This window comes from Vipera ursinii (assembly GCF_947247035.1).
Source record: "Vipera ursinii genome assembly, chromosome: 12".
Lineage (NCBI taxonomy): Eukaryota > Metazoa > Chordata > Lepidosauria > Squamata > Viperidae > Vipera > Vipera ursinii.
Window position 1 is genome coordinate 2872284 of NC_139525.1, and position 24292 is coordinate 2896575.

Below are 24292 nucleotides of genomic sequence, written 5' to 3' on the forward strand. Positions count from 1 at the left end.
CGGCTCTTTTATGACTCGTGGACTTCAACTCCCAGAATTCCTGAGCCAGCTACGCTGGCTCAGGAATTCTGGGAGTTGAAGTCCACGAGTCATAAAAGAGCCGAGGTTGTCGACCCCTGGATTAGACCAAAAATGCCTATACTTGCAGGGCTGTGCTTCTGTTTACTGATATTTGGTATAAATACTTGGGCTTTGTTAGGCTGCAAATGGTTCTAAATAGCCTTGGGAAGGTGGAAAAGCCGCACGTTTTAAACTGTCCATTTATTTTCTTGCATAAATATACACGCTTACTTCGCCTCGGGAAATAGACCACCATCGCCGCCGCCAAAGCACTGCCGGCCATTGACGGCGGCTTCTCCTTTTATAAACCCAGGAATCCCGCCTCCTCCGTCACTTCCCCGCTCGGGATTGGTTGTCTGAGTCGTCCCGGTTTTCATTGGAGAGAGCGGCCGTCACTCCGGATCGAAAGGCGAGGAGGGAGGTTATAGTCGCCGTTAGAAGAAACGTCGCGAGGAAGAGGAGGAGGAGGAGCGTGACAAGTCCGAACGCGCGTGCGTGGGAGAAAAAAAAAAAACCAAGAAGAGGCGCCCGCGCGCGCTCTCCCTACCGCGACGATCCAAACCGCGCGAGATCTCGTCCCAAACCTTTCGGTCCCGCTGGAACTCAAGGGGCAGTTCTCGCGCGAACGGGAAGAGGGGGGAGGGAAACGAGAGAGAGAGAGGAAAGGGAAGGGAGCGAACGAGAAAGGGCGCTCAAACATTCCGCCGTCCGTCCGTCCGTCCGTCGTGCGCAGGCGCAGCGCAAGCCGCGCGCGCCTGCGTGCCTCTCTCGCGCTCTCTCTTTCACTCCTCCCCCGCCCCCTCCGCGGCCCCTCCCACCCGCGCTCGCCGCTTCTCCCGCCGCCGCCGCCGCCGCCGCCGCCGCCTGAGGGAAGGAAGGAAGGAAGGCCGGAAGGGAAGGAGGGCGGGGGGAGGAGGAGGAGCGGAGCCCCCGCCGCGTCACGTGACGGCGCCAGGCTTTTCATGTTTACATTTGAGGCGGGCGGCCCGCCGCGCCGCCCCTCCCCCGCTCCGGGCCCCGCGCGCCGCCTCAGCCGCCTCAGCCGCCCCTTCCCGGCGACCGTTTCGCCCTCCCTCGCGGGCTGCCCAGGCCGCCGTCCGCCGGCGCCTTCGGGGCCACGACGCCCGCCCCCGCCGCCGCCGCCGCCATCACGACGAGCCGTGAGGAGAGGGCTCAGAAGGAGCCGCCGCCGCCGCCGCCCGGCCTAGAGCGCCCGCGACGACGCCGGCCCGCGCCGCCCGGGCGGGGAGCCGAGGGCGCCCTCCCCAAGGCCGGCAGCGCGACGGGCCGCCTGGCCCGCGGGGCCGCCGCCGCCGCCGCCCTGGCCATGGAGGAGCTGGTGGTGGAGGTGCGCGGCTCCAACGGGGCCTTCTACAAGGTAAGGCCGCCCGCGCGCCCGCATGCCTGGCTGGGCCCGAGAGAGCGCGGGGGGGGAGGAGGGGAATCCCCGAGCCGGCCCTGCCTTTTTCCGGGGAAGGATCGCAGGGACCCCCGGGCAGAGTCTGCCTCGGATCGGGAAGGAGGGAGAGGCTCGGGTTAAGCCTTTCATGAGGCATCGCGAATCCTCCCCCCCCCCGAGTTTGGGTTTCTCCGCGTTTTCGTTTCTCCCCCCCCCCCACCGTTATTGTGTTAGACATCAAAGGCCGGAGTTGGGAAAGTGTCGGTTGGTTGGAGATTGTGGGAGCCCTGAAAGGGTCTCTCGGGGACACACACACACACCCACACACTCCCCAGGCCGCCCTTGGAGGAGTGCCACTCGAGGGGAGGCCTTTGCAGAGGTCTTTTTCTCCAGCCTTTTTCTCTTTCCAAAAGGATGGAGGAGCCCCGAAGAGCTTTTGCTTCCAGGAATAGGGCTTACACGTTATATGTATGTGTGTGTACACATAATGTATGCGTGTGTGTATACACACATATATTTAAATACGTGTAGATTTGCGTGTGTACATGTGTGTGTATATATACGCATACATGCATTATATATATACACGTGCATATGCATATATATATATATTTATGCGTACATAAATGTGCATCTGCGTATATGCGTATATATACATGTACAAATATACATGCATATATGTATATTTGTGTGTATATAATGTAGTGTGTATACATATGCGCGCAAATATACACATACATGCATAAAGAAAATATTTACCACGTCCATAGTGAAAGTAGATGCATTTTCTTTCACTATTGGTTCTCAGGTTGATGGACTGGGATTTTCAAATTGGGTTCTTTTTCTAGAGAGGATGGTAAATCACTTTATTTTGCAGATCCCTGGGGAGGGTGTTGGGATCCCCCCCCTTTTTTTTTCTGGGGTCCTGGGACCAACACAAGTATACAGCACATTGATGGAGATGAAAAAAGGGGTCTGGAGAGAGGTAACAGGTTGCAGGCTGAGGAAAAACTTGGGAAGAACCATCTGAAGAATCTAAATAGAATGAACACTGATGATGGTAATAATGGGTAAAGTAAATCAAATACCCTAATAGTGGTTAGCCAGCCAGAGCTGTGCTTTTGAGAGTGGCAGCTGTGTAACTTAACAAATAAATAAATAATTAAATTGCATTTTACCAAGAACAGGGGAAACAGTTTGTGTGGTGGTCTATCTGAATTGCTTTCAGTTGCCTGAAATTACATACATTTTTTAAAAAGATTCAAAAGGATCACTGAAGCCAGGAATGCAGTGCTTGTTATCTATGGTTCAAATTAGAAACTTAGTTTAGTTATGTGTCCTCAAGTCCTTGTTGACTCTTAGCAACCACATGGCATACATTAGGCCTACCTTATTTATTTATTTGTTTGTTTCGATTTATATACCACCCTTTTCCCGAGGGACTCAGGGCAGTTTACAGGGCAAATTAAAACAGTGCAATGTACAAATTAAAATAAAATTAAATTAATAGCCCCAAAAGAGTTTAAAATTTAAAACCATAAAACCCCTCAGTCCAGGCTGAAGCAGCTAAGCATCAAGTATTTGTAAAAAATGCTCTGGTGTAGGATTCTAATGTGCATACTTTTGTGAACTTTTACAAATTTTGGTCATTGAGCCAGGCTTATATAACATAAGGCATAGGGTTAAATAATAAAAAGAAATAAATTTGACCAATCCAAATATAATTTGCAATCTAAGTCAGTAATGGAAATTTGCACGCTATAAGCATATTGTTTTATTAGTTCATCTAATAAGCAAGTACTTATGTTAACAAAGAAATGAATGCATGAACAGGAGAATAAAGCATCATTTGTCATTATTCAAATTCATGCATAGAAGTTCAAGATAATCTTGATTTGTTATCTGGTTCTTTCAGAGATATGTTGGATATATGTACTAATTTTTGTGATCTAGCAATTTTAATTTTTAACCGGCTAGATTTGTGCATATTTTCACAACATTAAGTTTCAATGTTTAAAATAGTTTTCCACTATTAGTATAACCGAAGCATGAAGAACAGCTCCTTCTGTAGTGTATATTTGTTACTTGAGCATTGCATTGCGTTTCTATCTTTATTTAATAGTATCTTGGTAACCTTGTTTTCTGACTTTGTTCTAAATTTGCAATACCTTATTAAATGATTTATTTTATGTTTAGATTTCAGAGTTTAACATCTGACCTAACAAGCAGTTCAGATTAAAATCGTATAACCTACTGAATTTTCCATTAAAACGGGGGCTCTCAAACTTTGTAATACCACAACTGCCACCAGAGGATAATGCAGCAAAGTGAGAAAGTCCAGAACAAGTTTTGACAACATTTCCACTGTCCTTGCAAGGTTTATAAGTGTGAACTGCCAACACTAAACTACTTGAAATCTCTCTGGGGGTCCTAATCCACTTCCACTATGGCAGTCTAGTACTTTTGAAGAAAAATATATTAGGGCTATTTCATCAAAATCTTTTGCCCAGTGATTTAAACTTGGCCCAAAATGTATGTGAGTGCATTTTTTCTCTAGCACCTCGCAGTCCAGTTTCAATCTTCACTTGCTTATAATGAGCATAGTTCTGTGACCGGCAGCAGGCCTAGATTTTCAGCCCGCAACTGGTGTCCTAGAATAATAGCTGGCACATCCATGAACACGATGTAATTTTTTTTTTAAACCTTCAATCTGTCCCATAAGTAGCCAGTTTGTTTATATGGATGGATCACTCCTATCCTCATGATGCTTTCCCAATATAGTATATTTAGAATGTTCAAAGTGGCCCTCTTGTGGTAAGAGAAATATCAATAATAGATTAATATATAATATGCTATTAAATCTTATTTCTTTCTTTCAGGCATTTGTGAAAGATGTCCATGAAGATTCAATAACAGTTGCATTTGAAAATAAGTAAGTATTATTACTTACTTTCTTTGTTTCTTATTTGTTTTTTATTATTTCTTACATTCTTTAACCAAGTGACAAAATTAGTGGATCGGAGGAATGCTGTGGATATAATTTTCTTGGACTTCAGTAAGGCATTTGATAAAGTAGATCACAAACTACTACTTGATAAGATAGAAAAATGTGGGTTAGACAGCATCACCATCAGATGGATTCATAGCTGGCTGACCGGGCATACTCAGCATGTGGTCCTCAGTGGAACCGCATCTACATGGAGGGAAGTGTGTAGTGGGGTGCCCCAGGGCTCTGTTCTGGGCCCAGTGCTCTTCAACATATGTCATCAAAGATTTGGACGAGGGGATAGATGGGGAATTCATCAAATTTGCAGATGACACCAAGCAGTGTTGAGAACTAATGCATAATTGTTTCTTTTGTACCCTCTCCATCCTTATGGAGCCACCTTGATGAGTTCTCTTTGCAGCCATTGTCCATTAATGTTCTGCATACCAAAACTTGCATAAGCTTTTGTATCTTTGTTATTTGTGGGATGAGCAACCTAGCTTCATGTTATGTTTCACATGGGATGAAATGCAATGAACAGCAGTTCTTTTTCAAGAGAGCTGAATTCAGTTCCCATGCTGTAAATCCTAAAACACTATCCCAATCTTAATAATAAACTCAGGTTGCAACTTAGTTCTTTGGAAAAGATACTCTGGTTTATTTTTATTTTTTAACAATATAGTGTAAAGTATATAGCAATATATTGCATCATTTCTCTTCTGGGCACTGAGGGAAGTGTAATCTTCCCCTTTGCAAGTCCTATTTTATTTGTGCTAAGCACAAATGACTGAGGGGGTTCTCCATTCTTTCCCCACCTTCTGACTTACTTGATTATATGCAGTTCCACACGCTCACTTATATGCCGTTGTTTATCAACTATGATTGCCAAGGATGTGCTTTAAATCCAAGACTGACTTAGCTGTGTATTTATTCAGTTTCTTCCAGTTATCTTGCTTAATCCCTTGGAAATAATTTTAGAATGTCCATCTTTCCTGAATTGGTGTGCTTTTTTGCCCTACAACTGTTAATTTTTAATACCTATGGGGTTTTTTTATTGTGTATTTTAGCTGGCAGCCCGAGAGACAGATTCCATTCCACGATGTCAGGTTTCCTCCACCTACAGGGTACAATAAAGATATAAATGAAAGTGATGAAGTTGAGGTAAGACCCATTTTAATGTTACATTTTGATTGAGGGTGAAATAACAATAAGACTGCCCTTTCAGGAAAAAAATATTTGCAGTAGTCTTCAAGTGCTTCTTTCTGTTTCTTTTTCCTCAATTCTGTTACATAACATTTTCTTGGATACTCTTTTGTTCAATCACAGGAGACAAATATTTATCATTGGATACTGCTTTGGACTCAGACACATCATCATAACTTAAGGAATGTATATGTGTAGCAGAGTATAGCGCTAGCTTCACAAAAAGTTTCACCTGACTCATGCAACCTAAATAGGTGTGCCAGTATTAAGGTCCCTCAATTTAATTATACTTTAATTTACTCTAATGGCAATGGGTGTGATGGGCTGGTATGTTTAATAAGTAAATTCTTGAAATTCTTAAGAATGTAGTTCTCTAGAATAAATATAAAGGTACTCTAAAGGGTTATTTTTTTTTTAAAAAAAGTCACTTAGGGCTGGCTTTGCCGAGTACTTCTTGGACAGAAATTCCAGTTTTAGTTCTTTATTCTAACTATGTATATTTTTGTAACCAGACATGATTGCATGAAAATCAAAGTGGGTTGGGCAATCTCATGAGGAGCCTCACAAAAATACTTCTTAAATATTCTTTCTTGCGCTGGTTTTAATCAGAGAGTAGTCATTATGCAGAGCATGGAGAAGCTAGCAAGGATGGATATTGAACTAGAATTTCTTTGTTGTCCACATTTTGTACCCAGTTTGACAAAGCAATTTAATTTGTGTACATTAAAACAAAACCAAAACTTTTGTAAATCCTTCAAGCTTCTAGTGGACAAAACCATTTGAATTTTAACATTTGATTTGGAAAACTGCAATACAAGTATTCTATATATGATACCATCTCATTTTTACTGAATATATGGAGGTTAGAATGGGCCAATCTTAACAACTTCACTTTCTCCATGTGCTTTCATTGACCATAAGTACAAGAAGTTGAATATACCCACTGACATTTTGAAGTGGCCCAGTGTTACAAATCAAACATAAACTTACCAACATATGGAAGATTTTATAAGGCTGGGATAGCAGTAAGAAAGTGTCAGCTTCCATTTGTGCCATGTACCATTCATCAATAGAAAAACTACTTGCCAGATTGTTCCAGGTTAGCTGAAGGGTGTTTCTTGTTAAATGAACTGCAAGTGGTGTGGATGTAAGGAGCAATTTAAAGAAGATTAAAACCAATTGCCTCTATAGGGATCCCTTTTCTGTTTATTAGTTTTTCATTTATTTCCTGCCTTTTAAAGAGCTTGGGGTGATGTACTTGGGTGTCTCTCCTCATTTCAGGTTCGTAATCCTAGGAGATACGTTTGGCCTAAGGGAAATCGAATAGCCCCAAACCAAGTGAACTCCACGGTCATGTGATCTGAACCAGCATTTACCATGTTAGCGGTATATTGAGATCTGAGCCTCTTAAATGTAACAAATCAGATTATTGCTGGATGTTTCATTTTAAAGCCAACTTTTTAGTGTGATGATGGCATTAGGATTGCACTGTGCTATTTCTCCACCAGGTGACAACATTTTATTGTGTAACAATGCAATGTTCTATACTGTTATTTCATTTAGGTTTATTCCAGGGCTAATGAAAAGGAACCATGTTGCTGGTGGTTGGCTAAAGTGAGAATGATAAAGGGTGAGGTAGGAATATATATATATTTAATACTTTGTTCTTATTCATAGGATTTCTGTTTTAAATTGTTGTAAGTCTCTTAGTTTTACTGGATTCTAAATGTAGAATTAAACCTTCAGATAAGAAACCTTAGTTTAGTAGATTTTGGATGCAGTGGGGAAATCTTTCTGTATGCTCCGGTGCATCTATATCTGTAAAATCCATTTCCATTTTCTCCGTATGCAAAATGCAAGAAATACATGTACCTATATTCCCATTTGCCATTTCATACATGGTTAAAATCCCATTTGGATTTAATGGAGTAGCGGCTTTCATAAACCCCTATTCCTTTCATTAGTCAATTAAATTGGGATTTTACTGTAATAAATATTGGAACAAAAAGTAAGCAGTGGGGACTTTCAAATATAAAATGTAATCTTAAAACATCACTACCTACTTATACAGTGTCTTGGACAATTTGTTCTTTTCCATTAGTTTTATGTAATAGAATATGCTGCTTGTGATGCTACCTACAATGAAATAGTCACAATTGAGCGTTTGAGATCTGTCAATCCTAACAAACCTGCAACCAAGGATACTTTTCATAAGATTAAACTTGATGTACCTGAAGATTTAAGGCAAATGTAAGTGCAACATTATTCTGTATATAAAGTTATAATCAGTATTCTTAAGATGACTATTGCATTTCCCCCCAATAAGATACCAACTATTTCTTTTCAATGCATTACAACTGTGCATAGCAACTTAGCATTTAATTAAAGGATTTCAAAGATGATGTTTTTCAGTGTGAACAGTCATAGCATTAAGCTGCAATTTAATTGCTGAATGAAACCAAATGAAAATATATAAATATAAATGTTAATTCCCAGAACTGGTTTATGAATCGATTCATTGCGAAATGTGTCACAATAGTGAAGGGTCAGCATGATTCTCTAAACTGCATGGGATTGTATTTGTTATTGTTGAGGTTCTGTGGACAAAATAACAGCACATTCTCTAATCATGGATCTAACTCTTGTTTTAGGTGTGCTAAAGAATCTGCTCACAAAGATTTCAAAAAGGCAGTTGGGGCATTTTCTGTAACATACGATCCTGAGGCCCATCAGCTTATCATTTTGGTAAGTTCCTTTTGGATAGATGGGGTTGAATTCAAATGTTCTGCTTTGTAATAATATTAATTGAGATTTTCCCCCCTCCTTTCTAATTCTTTAGTCTATTAATGAAGTAACAACAAAACGTGCAAATATGTTAATTGATATGCACTTTCGAAGTCTTCGAACCAAGTTATCCTTGATAATGAGAAATGAAGAAGCAAGCAAGCAACTAGAGGTAACAGTTGTAATATTTTTTTTATAGATGTAGCCATCTTGCTGCCAAAGCAAAGAAACTGAAGTTTGACAGTAACATAAACATCAGCAAATCATGCTGTGAGACAACCATCCCTGAGATGTTCTGGACCATTCCACAGCTGTGGATGATGGGATGTGCTTTCTAGTATATTTGGGAAAGTTAGATTTTTTTTCATGCCAATATACGGATTGTGATATTTTGTTTATCAGAAAGACACTGAGTGTTTTAAAAAATGAGTTTTAGCTTTGATAATATTGATCTAATTTCCATGGTTATCTCCACTACTACCTGAACTTTTTCAGATGAATTTATAAGTTTTCTTTAACCTGGGTGTTTTCTAAAGAAGATTTCTGAACAATTATCACATTTGCCAAGCAATTTTCGGGATTAAATTCACATATCTGGTAGGCACCTATGTTAGGGATAGTGTTGCCTTCCAGGAATCCATGTAACTTCACCACCCCCCCCAGGTAAATATTTGAAATAAATGTGCCAGTGAAAGTATCGTTTGTGAACAGTGACTAAACTGACCCATGCCATTTGATGTAATTGCTTGGTGTAGTTGCTAAGAAATGCCCAAATAATAAACGAGAGGGAACACCCAATGATCTGTCTTATTTTTCTTTTAAAGTGACTCCTTGGGCCTTCATATCAAAGGTTTATGTGTAACCCAGAATGTCTTTCCAGAGCTCAAGGCAGCTTGCTTCAAGATTTCACGAGCAGTTTGTTGTACGTGAAGATCTGATGGGTCTGGCTATCGGCACTCACGGAGCTAACATCCAGCAAGCCCGTAAGGTACCAGGGGTGACAGCAATTGATCTTGACGAAGACACTTGTACATTCCATATTTATGGGGAGGTGAGTGGCATTTCCGAAGCTACTTTCACTAAAATGTCCATTGACGTTCTGAGGCACTGCAGTGTTTCAAAACACACTTACGTTTTTCTTAGGATCAAGATGCAGTGAAGAAGGCCAGAAGTTACCTTGAATTTGCTGAAGATGTCATCCAGGTCCCAAGAAACTTAGTAGGTGAGTCTGTCAGAATGTGTGTTTGAAACCTGACTATTTTAGAAATAAAGACGGGAGGAGATTTTTCACAGTATGGTTAATCTACTTTTTTTAGCATAATAGCAATTCTGATCATTTGGGCTGACTTAAAATGAAGCTGTAGCTTAATAGGATTGTCTTACTGCTGATTTACAGTGATGTGTCAAACTGGCTACAAGGAACTGTTGACCCAGGATCATTGCTATTCCATTTCATACTCTGCAAATCTGAATTTAATAATGATTTTTTTCTAATGAATTACTGTACTTCACAAAATAAGTTTATTTTTAATCTTGAAAACAAGGATTTGATTTGGTGGTCATCCTTGTTTCATGACATCAGTTGAGTAGGTTGACATCAGTTGACATCAGTTTGACAAGTGAGGTTACTGTGGTAATTGGACACAGATTTCTCCTTGCAATATTGATATTGGAGGTTATTGTCAGACTTAATTAAATCTCATTTTAATGGGGCATATCTAGTAATTGGTTTCCATCCATTTTAATAAATATTTCCTGCAATTACCAATCTTATCTCAGCATGTAGGAAAATAAATCTTTAAAGTTGAGTCCTTTTGAAAATAAGTACTCAAGTGTTTTTAAAGATGCCTATCAAAGGGACATAAGCACTGATGTCCTTGTGACAACAGACTTACTTTATTGATAGAGAAATGAAATATTTGAGCATCTGTGGAAGGATTTTTGGCAGAATTAACTTGTCATCCATTTTTTCATAATGTTTCTGATTTGAAGAAATGTTTTCTTGTGTACTTTTTATAGGAAAGGTTATAGGAAAAAATGGAAAACTCATTCAAGAGATAGTGGATAAATCTGGAGTTGTGAGAGTGCGAATTGAGGCTGAAAACGATAAAAATATTCCACAGGAAGAGGTATGTGCATTAGTAATGTTCCATATTTTCTACAACCATCTACTTTTTTATTGCAAACCAGTTCAGGGAGCTACTTAATCGTTCTGCCTTTTGTAATATTAGCTAAATACCCAGGCCAGTTGAATCTTTGTAAATGCTTAATGAGATTACAGGTAGTCCTCAACTTACGACCACAATCAAGCCCAAAATTTACGTTGCTGAGTGAGATGTTTGTTAAATGAGTTTTGCCCCATTTTACGACCTTTCTTGCCACAATTTTTAAGTGGAATCACTGCAGTTGTTAAATTAGTAACCCAGTCGTTAAGTGAATCTGTCAGAAGGTCGCAAAAGGGGATCACATGACACGCACACCTGGGGACACTGCGACCGTCATAAATATGAACCAGTTGCCAAGCGTCCGAATGTAAATCACGTGACCGTGGGGATGCTGCAATGGTCGAAAGTGTGAAAAATGGCCCTAAGTCACTTTTTTTTCAATGCCTTTGTCACTTCAAACGGTCACTGAGTGAACTGTTGTAAGTCAGGGACTACCTGCACGTAGAGTGCTGATACTAGAGTGGCGTGGATGGTGTCATGGAAGTCAATTGATTATGGATTTGCTTTCTAGGGAATGGTCCCGTTTGTCTTTGTGGGAACCAAGGACAGCATCACAAACGCCACCGTTCTGCTGGATTACCACCTCAATTATTTAAAGGTGAGCATTCCACTGACTAGCCTTGGCAAGGAGAGGGAGCCTGGCTTCCAGCTGTTAATAACGCAAAATTATTGAATGTTCTTTAAGTTAATTCTCACAGTTGGTATTCATTCCTAAATGAATTCCTGTGCTGCCTGAAAACGAACCGAGACAGGGATATTCTTAGAATAACCGTAGCCTCTGGTGAATTGCCTCTTTTCCCCCAGGAAGTGGATCAGCTCCGTTTGGAGAGGTTGCAGATTGATGAACAACTTCGACAGATCGGGGCCACATCAAGGCCACCCCCGAATCGCCCCGATAAAGAAAAGGTCTATATGACTGATGACGGTCCTGGTCTCGGAAGGGGTGGCCGACCTTACAGGAACCGAGGGCACGGCAGGCGTGGCCCAGGCTACGCTTCAGGTGGGTAGCTTGGAAGACTTTGTTCCGGAGGCCTGAAGTTCTGGAATTCTTCACAATGGGGAACAGTCAGGGAGGCTGAGCCGGTCTGAAGGCTGTGCTATAACGATGAAAAGTGCTTCCTGCGTAGAAATGTGACCCCTTCCAAGCTTGTTACCTGGCTCATTTAATTTTAGTATATCCCACATGTCCCATGAATCCTCGCTTTCAACCGATGGAGTAAAAATATACAGGAGGTGCTAAAACTTTCAAACACAATACTTAAATCCGAGCAGTACTATAATTCTACCATACTTTCCCCCACTGTAAAATATTACAACAGGAAACCAGTTTCAGCTGGCAATAGTTTGTGGGGTGGTTTTTCTAAAACCTCATAAAAATGGCCTGTGGTATGTCTTGGTTTTTTCAAACTCTTCGATAGGAACTAACTCTGAAGCATCCAATGCTTCTGAAACAGAGTCTGATCACAGAGATGAGCTTAGCGACTGGTCCTTAGCCCCAGCGGAAGAAGAGCGAGACAGCTACCTGCGCAGAGGAGATGGGCGAAGGCGCGGAGGAGGCGCACGTGGCCAAGGCGGAAGAGGCCGGGGAGGGTTCAAAGGTAAGCGCTCTGGTCCGGGTGGTTTTTGTACAGACCTTGTGATCTCTTAAATTCAGGCCTGCTTATCCTAAGATTGCCAGCCATGTTTTAATAAAAAAGCAGCACAGGATTGAGCCTCAGTCACCTGCCATAGATCAAACAGGTCTTGTCCGGAAAGGGGAGGGCGGTGACGAGAAGACTCGCTTATCTGCAAAACAGCCATCAAAACAAAACACTCCAATAATATTTTGTGTTGATTAAGATTGGAAGATCAAATTGTTGTTGATCCTGTAAGATGTCCAGAAATATTGTTGGGACTACCTGAAGAATGTTTGCTTACCTAATTAATAACATAGCAATTCTTTCTCAGACTCCTATTCTTCATGATAAACTCGGTGGAAATGGCTCGTTCTCAGGTTGTGAACGAAAGGCAGCATTTCCAAGCTTTAGAATTATTTTATGCCTTACTAATTAATAGGCTATAGGGACGTGGTGGCTCAGTGGGTTAGGACGCTGAGCTTGTCGATCAGAAGGTCGGCTGTTTGGCGGGTCGAATCCTGAGTGCCGCGTAACAGAGTGAGCGCCTGTTACTCGTCCCAGCTTCTGCCAACCTGGCAGTTCGAAAGCACGTAAAAATGCAAGTAGAAAAATAGGGACCACTCTGGTGGGAAGGTAACAGCGTTCCGTGCGCCTTTGGCGTCTAGTCATGCCGGCCACATGACCACGGAGATGTCCTCGGACAAGCGCTGGCTCTTCGGCTTTGAAACGGAGATGAGCACCGGCCCCTAGAGTCGGAAACGACTAGCACAAATGTGCGGGGGAACCTTTACCTTTACCTTTAATTAATAGGCTGGCATGTAATTAGGTTTTTCTGGACAGCTTCAAATGTAACCTACAGATGAAAAGGGGGAAGTCCATAGCTAATAGTAATATTAGTAATTAGCTTATATACTACAATAGCACCAGAAGAATATTGGCCAAATCGCCAACAAACGGAAAAAAGTAGACAAAGATATAGAGACAGACTAAATGTGTTACAAAGTCACCTTCCTAAAATCCAAATTTGATATGTAGGAAATGAGGAGCAGTCAAGGACAGACAACCGTCAACGCAACTCAAGAGATGCTAAAGGGAGAACAGAGGGCTCACTTCAGGTAAGTTTTGTCTCTACTGGTACACAAGTGAAACATGCTTAGCTGCATGGCAGCATATGTTGTGTTTTTGTCCCTGCATCAGTCTTAGTTGGCTTTATTATGGTTTTGTTCACGTTTTTAATTTTGCCCACTTCCCAAAAGGTTAAGAGAAATATTTTAGCATACAGGTAACGACCACAGTTGAGTCCAGAATTTGTGTTGGTAAGTGAGACGTTTGTTAAATGAGTTTCGCTCCCTTTGATTACTTTTCTTGCCACAGTTGTTAAGTGAATCTGGCTTCCCCCATTGACTTCCCTTGTCAGAAAGTGGCAAAAGGGGATCGCCTGACCCCGGGAGACATTGCAGCCGTCATAAATATGAGTCAGTTGCCAAGTGTCCAAATTTTGATCACGTGGCCACGGGGATGTTGCCAATGGTTGTGAATGTGAAAAATGGTCCTAAGTCATTTTTTCCAGTGCTGTTCGTAACTTTGAACGGTGACTAAATGAAACTTATAAGTCGAGGACTACCTGTTTGGGCGCAGGGGATCAGTTTAAGTCCTACAGATTCAGATAAAGTCAGCACATAATTTATCTTAAAGATAATTTTCATGCTCCTATTGAGCAAAGTAATAGCTAACTTGCATAATGTATATTTGTACATAATGCACAATATATGAATCCAGTATCCTAACTATAAAACGCTACCTCACAATATCCAAATTGCCTGCCTCTTAACTAATATATTTTTCCCAGAGCCTACTTCACTTGGAGAAGGGGAAAAAACCTCTTATTGTTATTCTTTTTAAAGTCCCCTCTGGCAGCTCTCGGTGGGTTCTCCCTAGTGTCCCAAGGGCTATGCTTTATGTAACTGTAACTTATTTCAGATCAGAATTGACTGCAATAATGAAAGGAGTGTCCACACTAAAACCTTACAGAATACCTCCAGCGAAGGTAGCCGGCTGCGGACGGGTAAGGATCGTAACCCGAAGAAAGAAAAATCGGACAGCGGAGAAAGTCAGCAACCGTTGGTGAATGGCGTGCCCTAAACTGCATAGCTTGAGAAGTCGTATTTCCTAAACTGTTCCAGTAAATCTTATTCCACATTAGAGAAACTTGTTAGGCCAAAGACAAATAGTAGGCAAGAGGGCGCAGGGCATGAATATATATATATATATATATATATATATATATATATATATATATATATATATATATATATATATATATATATATATATATATATAAGTTCTGTTAGCCTTTTTTTAACATCAGCAGTATGCAGTTTTTTTTTCCAAAATAAGACATTATACTTGCATTAAAATACCTTGAACTTCTGAAAAAACAAAATGCTTTCAAGTACATTTTGCACTTCAAACAATGAAAGAAATCCTTTTGTTTGTTTTAAAAATACTGAACTGTGCATTGGTATTTCTGTTCAGTTGTACCATTTTAACGCATCTGGTCAAAATCACTGCTAAATTTCAATTTTCAGAATAAATAGTGTTTGCGGTAATCAAATTGGGCTTCTGTTTTCAATCTATTAAAACCTCCTCATTTAAAATAAATAAAATAAATTAAAGCTATGCTTTTACGTCCTGTGTCAATTCACACTTTGGGGTTCACTTTTTTCAGTATTTTAGTGAACCCGGATTCTCTGTGTAATGTAACTAAATTGTCATTTTCATTAGCAAAAAGTTGTATGGTATGTGCCTTTTTTATATCTTGGCAGGTAGGAATATTCTCTTCGGAAGCAGAAATCAGGGAAGATCGAGTTGGAAATGCTGAACTCTTGTTGTTCAGGTGCTAGGCCTGCTCAGGGTGCAGGAGCCCACTTGGGAGCTTTGATATTTAGCTTGACTCCCAAGTCTTCACAGGGACCTGCCCCACCTTTGAAGCGCCCAATTTCTTTGGGTTGAGTAGGGAGGCCTGAACTGGGTCCCTAGTAGCTTGAAGGTTTCACCTCACCTGGAAGAGCCCTTGGGTTCCCCACCTGTACCTTCTTCAGGCAGAACATCTGAATAGGACTTAAATGTATAATATATATGTAGCAAAACCTCTCCAACAGTTAATACTTTATTAGAAGAATGCATGCTTTCCATAATTTTTTCCTTGCATCAACATCATTAGGCTGTTTATAAGATAGAAGCCTATTTTGCACTGAAGATAATGGCAGATCATGTTACTGAAGTGGTGGCTTTTCCCCCCCATTGTTTATTTTCTCCTCTTTTTTAGTCAGGACAGGGATTTGGGTGTTTTTTGTCTTTCTTTTTTTTTTAAAAAAAATGCATACTCCCAGTTGTGACAATACAGTTAATGGTTGCCGAGGGAACAAACCAGAACTTGTTCATAGTGTGTGCCAGCTCTGGCCAGAGGACCAATTTAAAAGATTTTTTTTTTGTTGTTGTCGTCATTCCCCTGCAGTTTTGATATTTAGATTCGAGCCCTATCTCAGATGGGATAGGAAGATGATTGTGTTTTATGCGACTCTTCGTAAAATTCAGGGATGTACTGTAGTTTGACAGCGTTGGATATAGATCAGTTTTTAAGGCCTCATTCACAAGTAGTTTAAAAGCTTGTAATTGAAGTTGGTGTAAGGTTTAGTTGTCCATAATTGGGGAAGAGGTGTGCTTTACTATTTCTGATCATGAATGAAATTTACATGCAAAATGAACTCACTGGGACATTCATTTTAAGCTATTCTGTTTTTTTATTAAAATCACTCCAGCGGGAGTGTTGCTGATTGTGTACAGAACTGTACAAACTGCAGCCCCAGTCTGTGTTGGGTTTTTGTTTCTTTCTGTGTTTTTTCATTTAATTTTTTTTTCCTTTGCATACGAGCAAGCATATAAAAATGGCAACAAACTGCACACAACTTAACGAATATTTTAAAAAAATAGTCTTAAATATTGCCAAACATTAAATGTTGATTTCTAATTATTTATTTTGGGGGAATGTATAGTATTTGAAAACTGAAATTGGTACCTTGCACACATCATCTGTAAGCTGTTTGGTTTAAAATACTGTAGATAATTAACCAAGGTAGAATGACCTTGTAATGTAACTGCTCTTGGGCAATATTCTCTGTACATATTAGCTACAACAGATTGGATTTTATGTTGACATTTGTTTGGTTATAGTGCAATATATTTTGTATGCAAGCAGTTTCAATAAAGTTGGATCTTCCTCTGCTAATGGATGTTGATGCAATCTTTATAAATGATTGCTTTTAAACAAATCAACTTAAAGCAGGAACCTGTTTTTTTCTGTGTTGAAATTGGAAACATTGTTTATTCCAGAAGTGTGAAAACTGAAATATTTTCAATTTCAAGAACGGGCTGGTAACATGTTATTACTGGTCAAAACGTACTAATTATATGCACTAATTTTACACTCGAGGCTGACTTCAGTAAGGTGCTAACTAGATTTGACTTAACTAAAACTGTTAACAGATTAATCACCATTTTCAAATGACATTTTGCAGTATTTTTGTGCTTTAAATGTGTATCCCTTTCAATTTAAAAAAAAATTCACTGTTTTTAAGTATTGGTACATTTTAAAAACAAATTGTAAATCCAAATGTAAGACTCATTTTGAGAATCATGCGTGTTACAAAGGTTTGAAAGTGCAGCAAATGTCTGATGTTTGGGCTCACTTCCTTAATGGCAACTTCACATATGGTCTAATAAATTACAATTATTTTGAAAACAAAAAAAATAAAAGTTTTTTTTAAAGATTGAAAGATATCTTTGAATGGCCACAACATTCAAGTAAAGTACAATTAGACATCTCTCTTTTCCAGGCAGACAATTGAATTGGCTGGTTTGTTTCCTTTTCACTAGCACTAGAGAAAAGATAATTGTGAGGGGGGGGGGAAGGAGGGGTTCCATATTATGATTGTGCTAATTTGTTCAAGGTGGAGCATGATCATAGTTATATATTGTGCTGGCGACTGCTAATTTCTAGTAGACTGCTACTAACAGTGGATATAAATAATATCGTTAGCCGTTTCCTACTCCGCTAAGTATCACCCAATAGACATAAAGCCTTCCTTTAATAGTGGCTTAGCATTGTTTGAATGATGCTGTAAGATGACCCGAGTGAAGAAGTGGCATCTATCTACCTCTCCTTGTTTATTATTTTTGCTGTCTTGAAAGGCCGTGCAAATTCAGGGTCTTCACATTTAAGAATCTCCTATTAGGAAGGCAAGGGAATTTTGACTGAACCCCTGGATTGTTTGTTATACTTGACATTCCAAGGGGAATTTTTAAATTGCCATTCTGTTGTGTGTCCATAGTGATTCTCAATCGTCCAGATCATGGTTGTCCCAAAGGTGTTTTTCCAAAAGGCAACTGGTCTTTCTGGGTGTTTTTTTGAAACAACCATGGAGGTTCAGTCGCCTTTTGGAAAAACACCTTTGGGACAACCACTCTGTTGTAGTACCTCTTTAGAATATTTCAGTTGTTTCTTTCACTTAGTTTGTACTTCTTTTCTTTCATATTTACATTGTCCTCTGCAGACTGAATGCCCAGTTACTCTTTCCTTCCAGAATGGAGAGTGCTAATCCTATGGGACCAAACCATTTCCCTTGCAGCTCTCCCTAACAAGTTGTCTTCCACACACATGCAGCTAGAATTTCCAATCAGTCAGAAATTGTGCTGCGACCCATTCAGAACTGTGCCCCAGCTTGTCCCAAGTCCTCCCATGACAACCCATCATTTTTAGCCCCTCCTTCCCAGTGAGTAAGTCACAATAGACATCCCCATAGTGACGGATCCTCCACAGCTTCCCTGTGCATCTCTGTTGGGCGCATGGTTACAAAGATTGCAAAAAAAAAAAAGGTAGATTGAAGTGAATCTGAAAGAATAGAGCAGGTTACTCCACGGCAGACAACAGTATCTGCATTTACATTAGTTATGATAGTTTTATAAATGGTGATCTTCAAAATCTTGAATTAAGGTAGGCCTTTGTTCTTCATTTCATTGTTATTTTTGCACCTTGGCGAATACAGGACAGTCGATGAGTGCCAAAGTCCTCACCACAAGTTTAATATGACCTGGTATTACAACCCTGTCTGTAGGAATTGTAGAACCTTTAAGTTGCCTACTCAAGGCTATATATTGCTGGGGAGTTGATAGGTTGACCTCCATCATTCTATTAAAGCAGCATCCATAACCGTAGTCCGGGTTTTCTGCCTGGATCTAAGCATGGGATTGTTCCTTTTTTTCATTTCCAGGAAAACGAGTCATAATTGGGACCTTACTTTACCCTCTTTTTCAGCTTCCAGTTATTTTTCTACATTCTTTTTTTTCCCTTCAAGTTCTTTGCATCCTTTCCTATTTCCTGCCTTTCTGACAACTGCACCATTTGATTTGCCACTGACAACGGTAACAGGCATATCCTGGCTACAGTTAAAATCTCAAGAGCTACAATTATGAGCTGTCTGCTATGTGGTGCATCAATCTGTGGCTGTTGCAGAAGAAACCTTGATCCCAATTTCTAAGGGTGTTTCTAGAAAAATCACCAGTTCCTCATCAAATTTAAAAACGGGTTTAACCTCAAGAGAGGCCTGATTCTGGCTTTGCTGTCTGACATAACCAGCTCAAGCTACTCTTTGCAAGTCATTTAGTTACCTTGACCTTCCACAATAACTACACCATTGCGGCTAAATGAAATTTTACTTAAAAATATTTTTCAGTATCTAGTCTTGACTGGCTGTGAGAAAGCTGTAGGCATTCGCGGTCTAGGCTTAGAAAAGGGTCTTAAGTTTTACTCCAAAATAGGTGATTTAGAATGCCATTTCAATAACCAAGAACTGTACCAATGTTTTGTGTCCCAACACACAAAAGAGCCTTTACACTAGCCAGACTGTCTTAATCTTCAACTGTTCTGGAAAGGTTCAGCGGCACACCAATACACTGTCCCTTGAAGGAAGTTGAATTAATAGCACACAGTTCTTTCCCCTTTTCTTCAAATTGTCATAATTATTCTTTTCTTAACAATCAGTCAAAAGTGCTGATCTTGCTGTCCCCTTTCTAACAAACACTTCATAAAAGACTTCCAGGAAGTGGCCACGTTCTGCTCAATTGCCATCTCTGTTCATCACAAGATGGTTTAGTTTCTTTTCTTTAGAATCTTACCCTCCTTCCAAGTAGGATGCTAAAACCATTTGTTTTAGGATTTAATAATTATTAAGTAACAATCTGATAGCTTACTTTTTCATCCATTGATTTATGTCTCAGCTAGGGTTACTACTTAAGTAGCTTAAAATTGGAATCCCTGCGGAATTAAAATGTAAATATCTCATTCCTTTTAGTAACTGGCAACTTACTTAATAGTTTTAGATGGCATTATTTACTGGGTTTTTATTTTCGCTAGATTAATAAGGCTATCCAACTCTTATCTGTCATAGAACAGAAAAACAAGAAATTGATTCTTTGGGTCAAGAATCGCAGTTCCTTTGTGGTACTAAAAAAATTAACTCCTATTGACTTTTGTATTTCCTAATGGGTATTTTGGGGCTTGGGGGTGGGATGGGGGTGTTTTCCTGTCGTTTCAGGAATAATAGCAATAATGAGATTTGTGCTCCAGCTTTTAGCCAAATATTTGTGCATATTATTTCATGCAGTCAATCCAAGTGAGTATTACCAAGAGACTTTGTAAGCATAACTTAATGAAGAATTTGGTCACCCGTTGCTTCCCTGAACCCTCTCCGTCTACGAGGCCCCCAATTTAATCTTGGAGTCCTTCAGCAGAGCTGGAATTTTGCAGAGCTGCTGAAAAATAAGGATCTGTGTCCGCTACCTTAAATGTAAACAAATTGCAACAGTGCATTATGCACCAGCATAGTTACCGTAAATTGTGGCTTACAGGGATGAGAGATCTTGAGCAGGTTTCCATTCCATGTATTGACCCTTCCCTGTTCTGATTAATTTAGTCCACAACTTTAAAAAAAAGTCACACAACGGGTTGTCTATCTGTGTGGCAGGGGTTATGTCTCAAAAGTTTTGACAGTGATTGCAACCATATGATTGGTCACATGGCTCTGGCTGCCATCTTAACTTTTTTTGACCCCTGCAGACCCCATAACATGCATAAATGCAGATTTCCTTCTAGCCAAGTCCTTAAGAGTGGTCAAAGCAAACTTGAAACAGATCTAAAATCAACATTTCTGTGTGCCTTTCCAAATTCTCCCATATTAAATTCAGGATTGCAATTTATATCAAACCTCATAGCAACGATACTAGCATAGAACTGGTGCTTACATTAATTTGAATGTGCTGCAAAGGCTGGATTCCAGTCTACTAATACATTACACCATGGTTTTCACAATAGGTTCATGCCGCGCAAAAAGCTAAACACACTACATAAGGACTTGCATGTGAACTTCATCTCCTTGGTTTTGTTTGTGTCTTTAGTCAAATGAGCAAAAAATGGAAACCTTGATGGCTAAAGTCACTAGATATTAACTAATGCCTAAAGGCCCAGCTTAAATGCAAATAGGACTCTCAAAAGTATGATTTTAGACAAATTAGCCACCTTGAACACGCTTTGCAGTTTCTTTGAACTTCCCCAACTCCAATTCTTCAGGTTTTTCATTGCCAGCACTAGAAGTTCGAAATGAATCTGACATGGTTCCTACTGAGCCAAGGACAAAAGCAGAAATCATATCTCAAAAGGTGGAAAACTTCTTCAATCCTGTGAGTAAGTGCACCTTGGAGATTGCCTTGATGTTACTCCTCCGCCAAACTGTTGGGTTTGTTACTCTGAAACATACGCTAAAAGGCACACAGAGACCCTCTATGTATAGAGAATGAATCCAGGTTTCAGAGCAGAAAATAATGTGACTGATCCATCAGAATGTGCTCTCCTTACTTCTCCCTAGCCCGGTCTGGATACACACAATTAATTTGAAATGTGTTTTGGAGCCGGGCGAAAGTTTGGCCTTGCTCCCTTCTTCCCAGCCAACTTGGTTAAAACTGCTGAGAAGATAACCCCTTGACGATGAAGGGATAACTGAAAAGGGAACATCCATGGTGGTAAAAAACCAATAGAAGGCAACCAATGAATGACTCTTCCCCATGGGATATTCCGAGTGAGAATGAATTCAGATCTCATTCTGCTAAAATGTTGGCAACTGAAATTATTTGAGCAAGCAATGGATGGCTTTGCCAAGTGAGAATTAATTCAGCCTTCCCTGTAGGGATAGAACTATGCAGCTGCAGTTGTTCTTTGACGTCCAGTTGTCAGGGCACAAAATTACACACATGTTTCCTTCACTTCTTGGGTGGGGTGCATAAAGGAAGCAGAAGATTCCAACTTGTTGCTTAGGAATTATAGTTTAAAATTTGCTTTGTATCTTCTAACCATGTCACGGGTGTTCTACTACATGGCGTTCTACTCCAACTCAGCTTGTTCAAGGATATATTTTCCAAAACACGTCCTTAACCAATTCCAGTTTTGCTCCATTCTCTCCCATGTAAACCTTACTGAGGAATAATTCTCAACACATTTTTGAGGAAATATGGGTTTACGGGAGGCTAATATGTAATTTGAATCGTATTGTCTGGGTTGGATGTGAGAAAGATTCAAATCTTAGAACTTCCGTTGTCTTTCTGAAAGCATGCTGGCCCAGAGGAAATCAAAAAGCCATGGCTTGCAAAGTTGGAGAGCACATCAACCAGACGTTGTGCCTAGAACACAAATGTTGTGTGTCTTCCAGAAAATTTATTCAGTTAGACTGCTATACTCCATTTGAAGACCGTAAGTGGCATTTTGTCTCGTGTATCTTCCTTACCCATTTTATATCCTGTAGGGATAGCTGAGTCATATATTCAAATGGTGGTTTAAAGAAGGACTTACAAATGTTATAATGTTAGCTTTAATGAATTTCAAGTATAGAACATCTTGCATAGTTACAGGACAAATACTTGCACGCAGCAGGTATTATATTTTGTCCCTGGACCTGACAGATTACATCCCAGAGTTCTGAAAAAGCTGGCAGATGTTATCTCAGAACCATTACACCACATCTTTCACAAATCCTGGAGCACCGGGGAAGTACCCGAGGATTGGAAAAGGGCTGATGTGGTCCCCATCTTCAAGAAAGTGGGGGGGGGAAGGACCCAGGAAACTACAGACCAATCAGTTTAACATCAATACCTGGGAAGATCCTAGAAAAGATCATCAAAAAACAGATCTGCGAACAACTAGAAGCAAACCAAGTCATAACTAGCAGCCAGCATGGGTTTGTTAAAAACACATCATGCCAAACCAATCTGCTCTCACTCTTCGATAAAGTAATTAAACTAGTAGACCAACGAAATGCAGTGGACGTAGTATACCTAGATTTCAGTAAGGCATTTGACAAAGTAGACCACAACCTACTCCTCGATAAGCTCCCTGAATTCCCCACTTGTGGACTTGAACTCCCAGAATCCCAAAATTCTGGGAGTTGAAGTCCACAGATCTGAAAATGGACAAGGTGGAACAACCTGTTCTACATGTTCTAGCCCATCAAGGTTGGTGGTGCTCAACTAGAAGATAACACTTTTCCTGCCTTGGAATACAATTTGGTTATTGTTTTAGAACTGTAAGCGTTTGTTCTGTACCTGGTAAATGTTCTTTCCCCATCAAGCTACATCAGAAGAGTAAGTGTCAATACCTCAGGGCCGACATCATAAATGCTCATGTCTTACTAATCTATGCTTTGTAGGTTCTTTTGACAATGTGAAAATGGTGTACAGCATCTGAGACTTTAGGTGTCATCTGGAAGCCACGCCCACCCCATTGCCAGCAATGGCAAAATAGTCCCGATACGTCTCGCGACATCACGTGACCTCACGAGTTTGACATGTCTGCTTTAGGGGCTTTCTTCCCGCTTAATAATCCCCCTGCTACAGATAGTCAAACGGTTGCTCACCAAATTTCCTTATTAAGTTTTCTAATAATTTTTCGTGACAATATGGAATGCAATATCACAGGCTAATTCTGCTGACTGCCAGCAGTTCAACCCTGATGGGCTGAAGGTTGACTCAGCCTTCCATCTTTCCGAGGCCGGTAAACTGAGGACCCAGATTATTGGGGGCAAGATGCTGACTCTGTAAACCACTTAGCGAGGCTGTAAAACAATGTGAAGCAGTATATAAGTCTAAGTGCTAGTGCTATTTTGTGACAAGGTGCTTATTTTTAAAGGGTAAGACCTCTCCAACTTGTCTAAAGTTTACTATTTCAGCTATAGATTAGATGCCAGACATGCTTATGTTGACCACAATAGGTCCTCAACAGATTTTGAGAATATTTGCCGTTGGCACTGGAGGAATGTTGGCTGTTGTCTGTCTTCCATTTTGCTGTTTCATAGTAGAGAGAAGGTAAGAAAAGGAGGTAAGAGGTCTAAGTTAAAACGTTCCAAAACTTTTCCACAGTCCCACAAAGCCACGATTCCCTGCAGAAAGGCATCTGAAGGCAAGAAAAAACTTTAAATTTCATGAAAGAAAGAAGGTTGCGCATGCAGACCTTTCCAGATTCACCCTCGGCGTTTTGAATTAGAAAGGACGGACAGCCATAATTGTCTAATTCAATAGAATTACAGAACAAAATGGAACAGTTTTTCCACTAGAATAAAAAAAACAACAACAACACCATTCTCTATCTTACCTCCAAGGGTCTCCTAGTACTCGAAGCGTAAGCTTTGTAATGGTGGATCAGTTTTGGCAATTTTAAAACTTCTGGACTTCAATTCCCAGAATTCCCCAGCCAGCATGCTGGGTAGAGAACTCTAGGAGTTGACATCCACAAGTCTTAAGGTTGCCAAAGTGGAAGGGAAGCTACTATATCCGGTGTGCAAAAAAAATCCATGTCACCAACTGAATGACTATCAAGTTTATCTCCTGGCCGTGGTCCTCTGGATTTTGAAAGCTGAAGTGG

At 40.3% G+C, this 24292-nt stretch overlaps 1 protein-coding gene across 7 annotated transcripts in view; it reads left to right on the top strand.

Annotated features, from left to right (window-relative positions):
- Positions 1–754: 754 nt before the first annotated feature.
- Positions 755–24292, top strand: part of FMR1 (fragile X messenger ribonucleoprotein 1) — a 33595-nt gene continuing 10057 nt past the window's right edge. Inside the window, exons 1-16 of one of the 7 annotated variants that reach the window (XM_083372292.1) lie at positions 760–1438; positions 4339–4391; positions 5513–5606; positions 7212–7283; positions 7750–7898; positions 8300–8393; positions 8488–8604; positions 9313–9483; positions 9576–9654; positions 10452–10561; positions 11169–11255; positions 11462–11657; positions 12076–12255; positions 13309–13388; positions 14305–14397; positions 15099–17102. In XM_083372292.1, coding sequence (XP_083228418.1) covers positions 1388–1438; positions 4339–4391; positions 5513–5606; positions 7212–7283; positions 7750–7898; positions 8300–8393; positions 8488–8604; positions 9313–9483; positions 9576–9654; positions 10452–10561; positions 11169–11255; positions 11462–11657; positions 12076–12255; positions 13309–13388; positions 14305–14397; positions 15099–15176 — 1704 coding nt within the window. In that variant the 5' untranslated portion in view covers positions 760–1387 and the 3' untranslated portion in view covers positions 15177–17102. Of the gene's footprint in view, positions 1439–4338; positions 4392–5512; positions 5607–7211; positions 7284–7749; positions 7899–8299; positions 8394–8487; positions 8605–9312; positions 9484–9575; positions 9655–10451; positions 10562–11168; positions 11256–11461; positions 11658–12075; positions 12256–13308; positions 13389–14253; positions 14548–15098; positions 17103–24292 lie in introns of those variants that run through there. The other 6 variants (XM_083372290.1, XM_083372289.1, XM_083372291.1 and 3 more) reach the window with 6 other exon arrangements.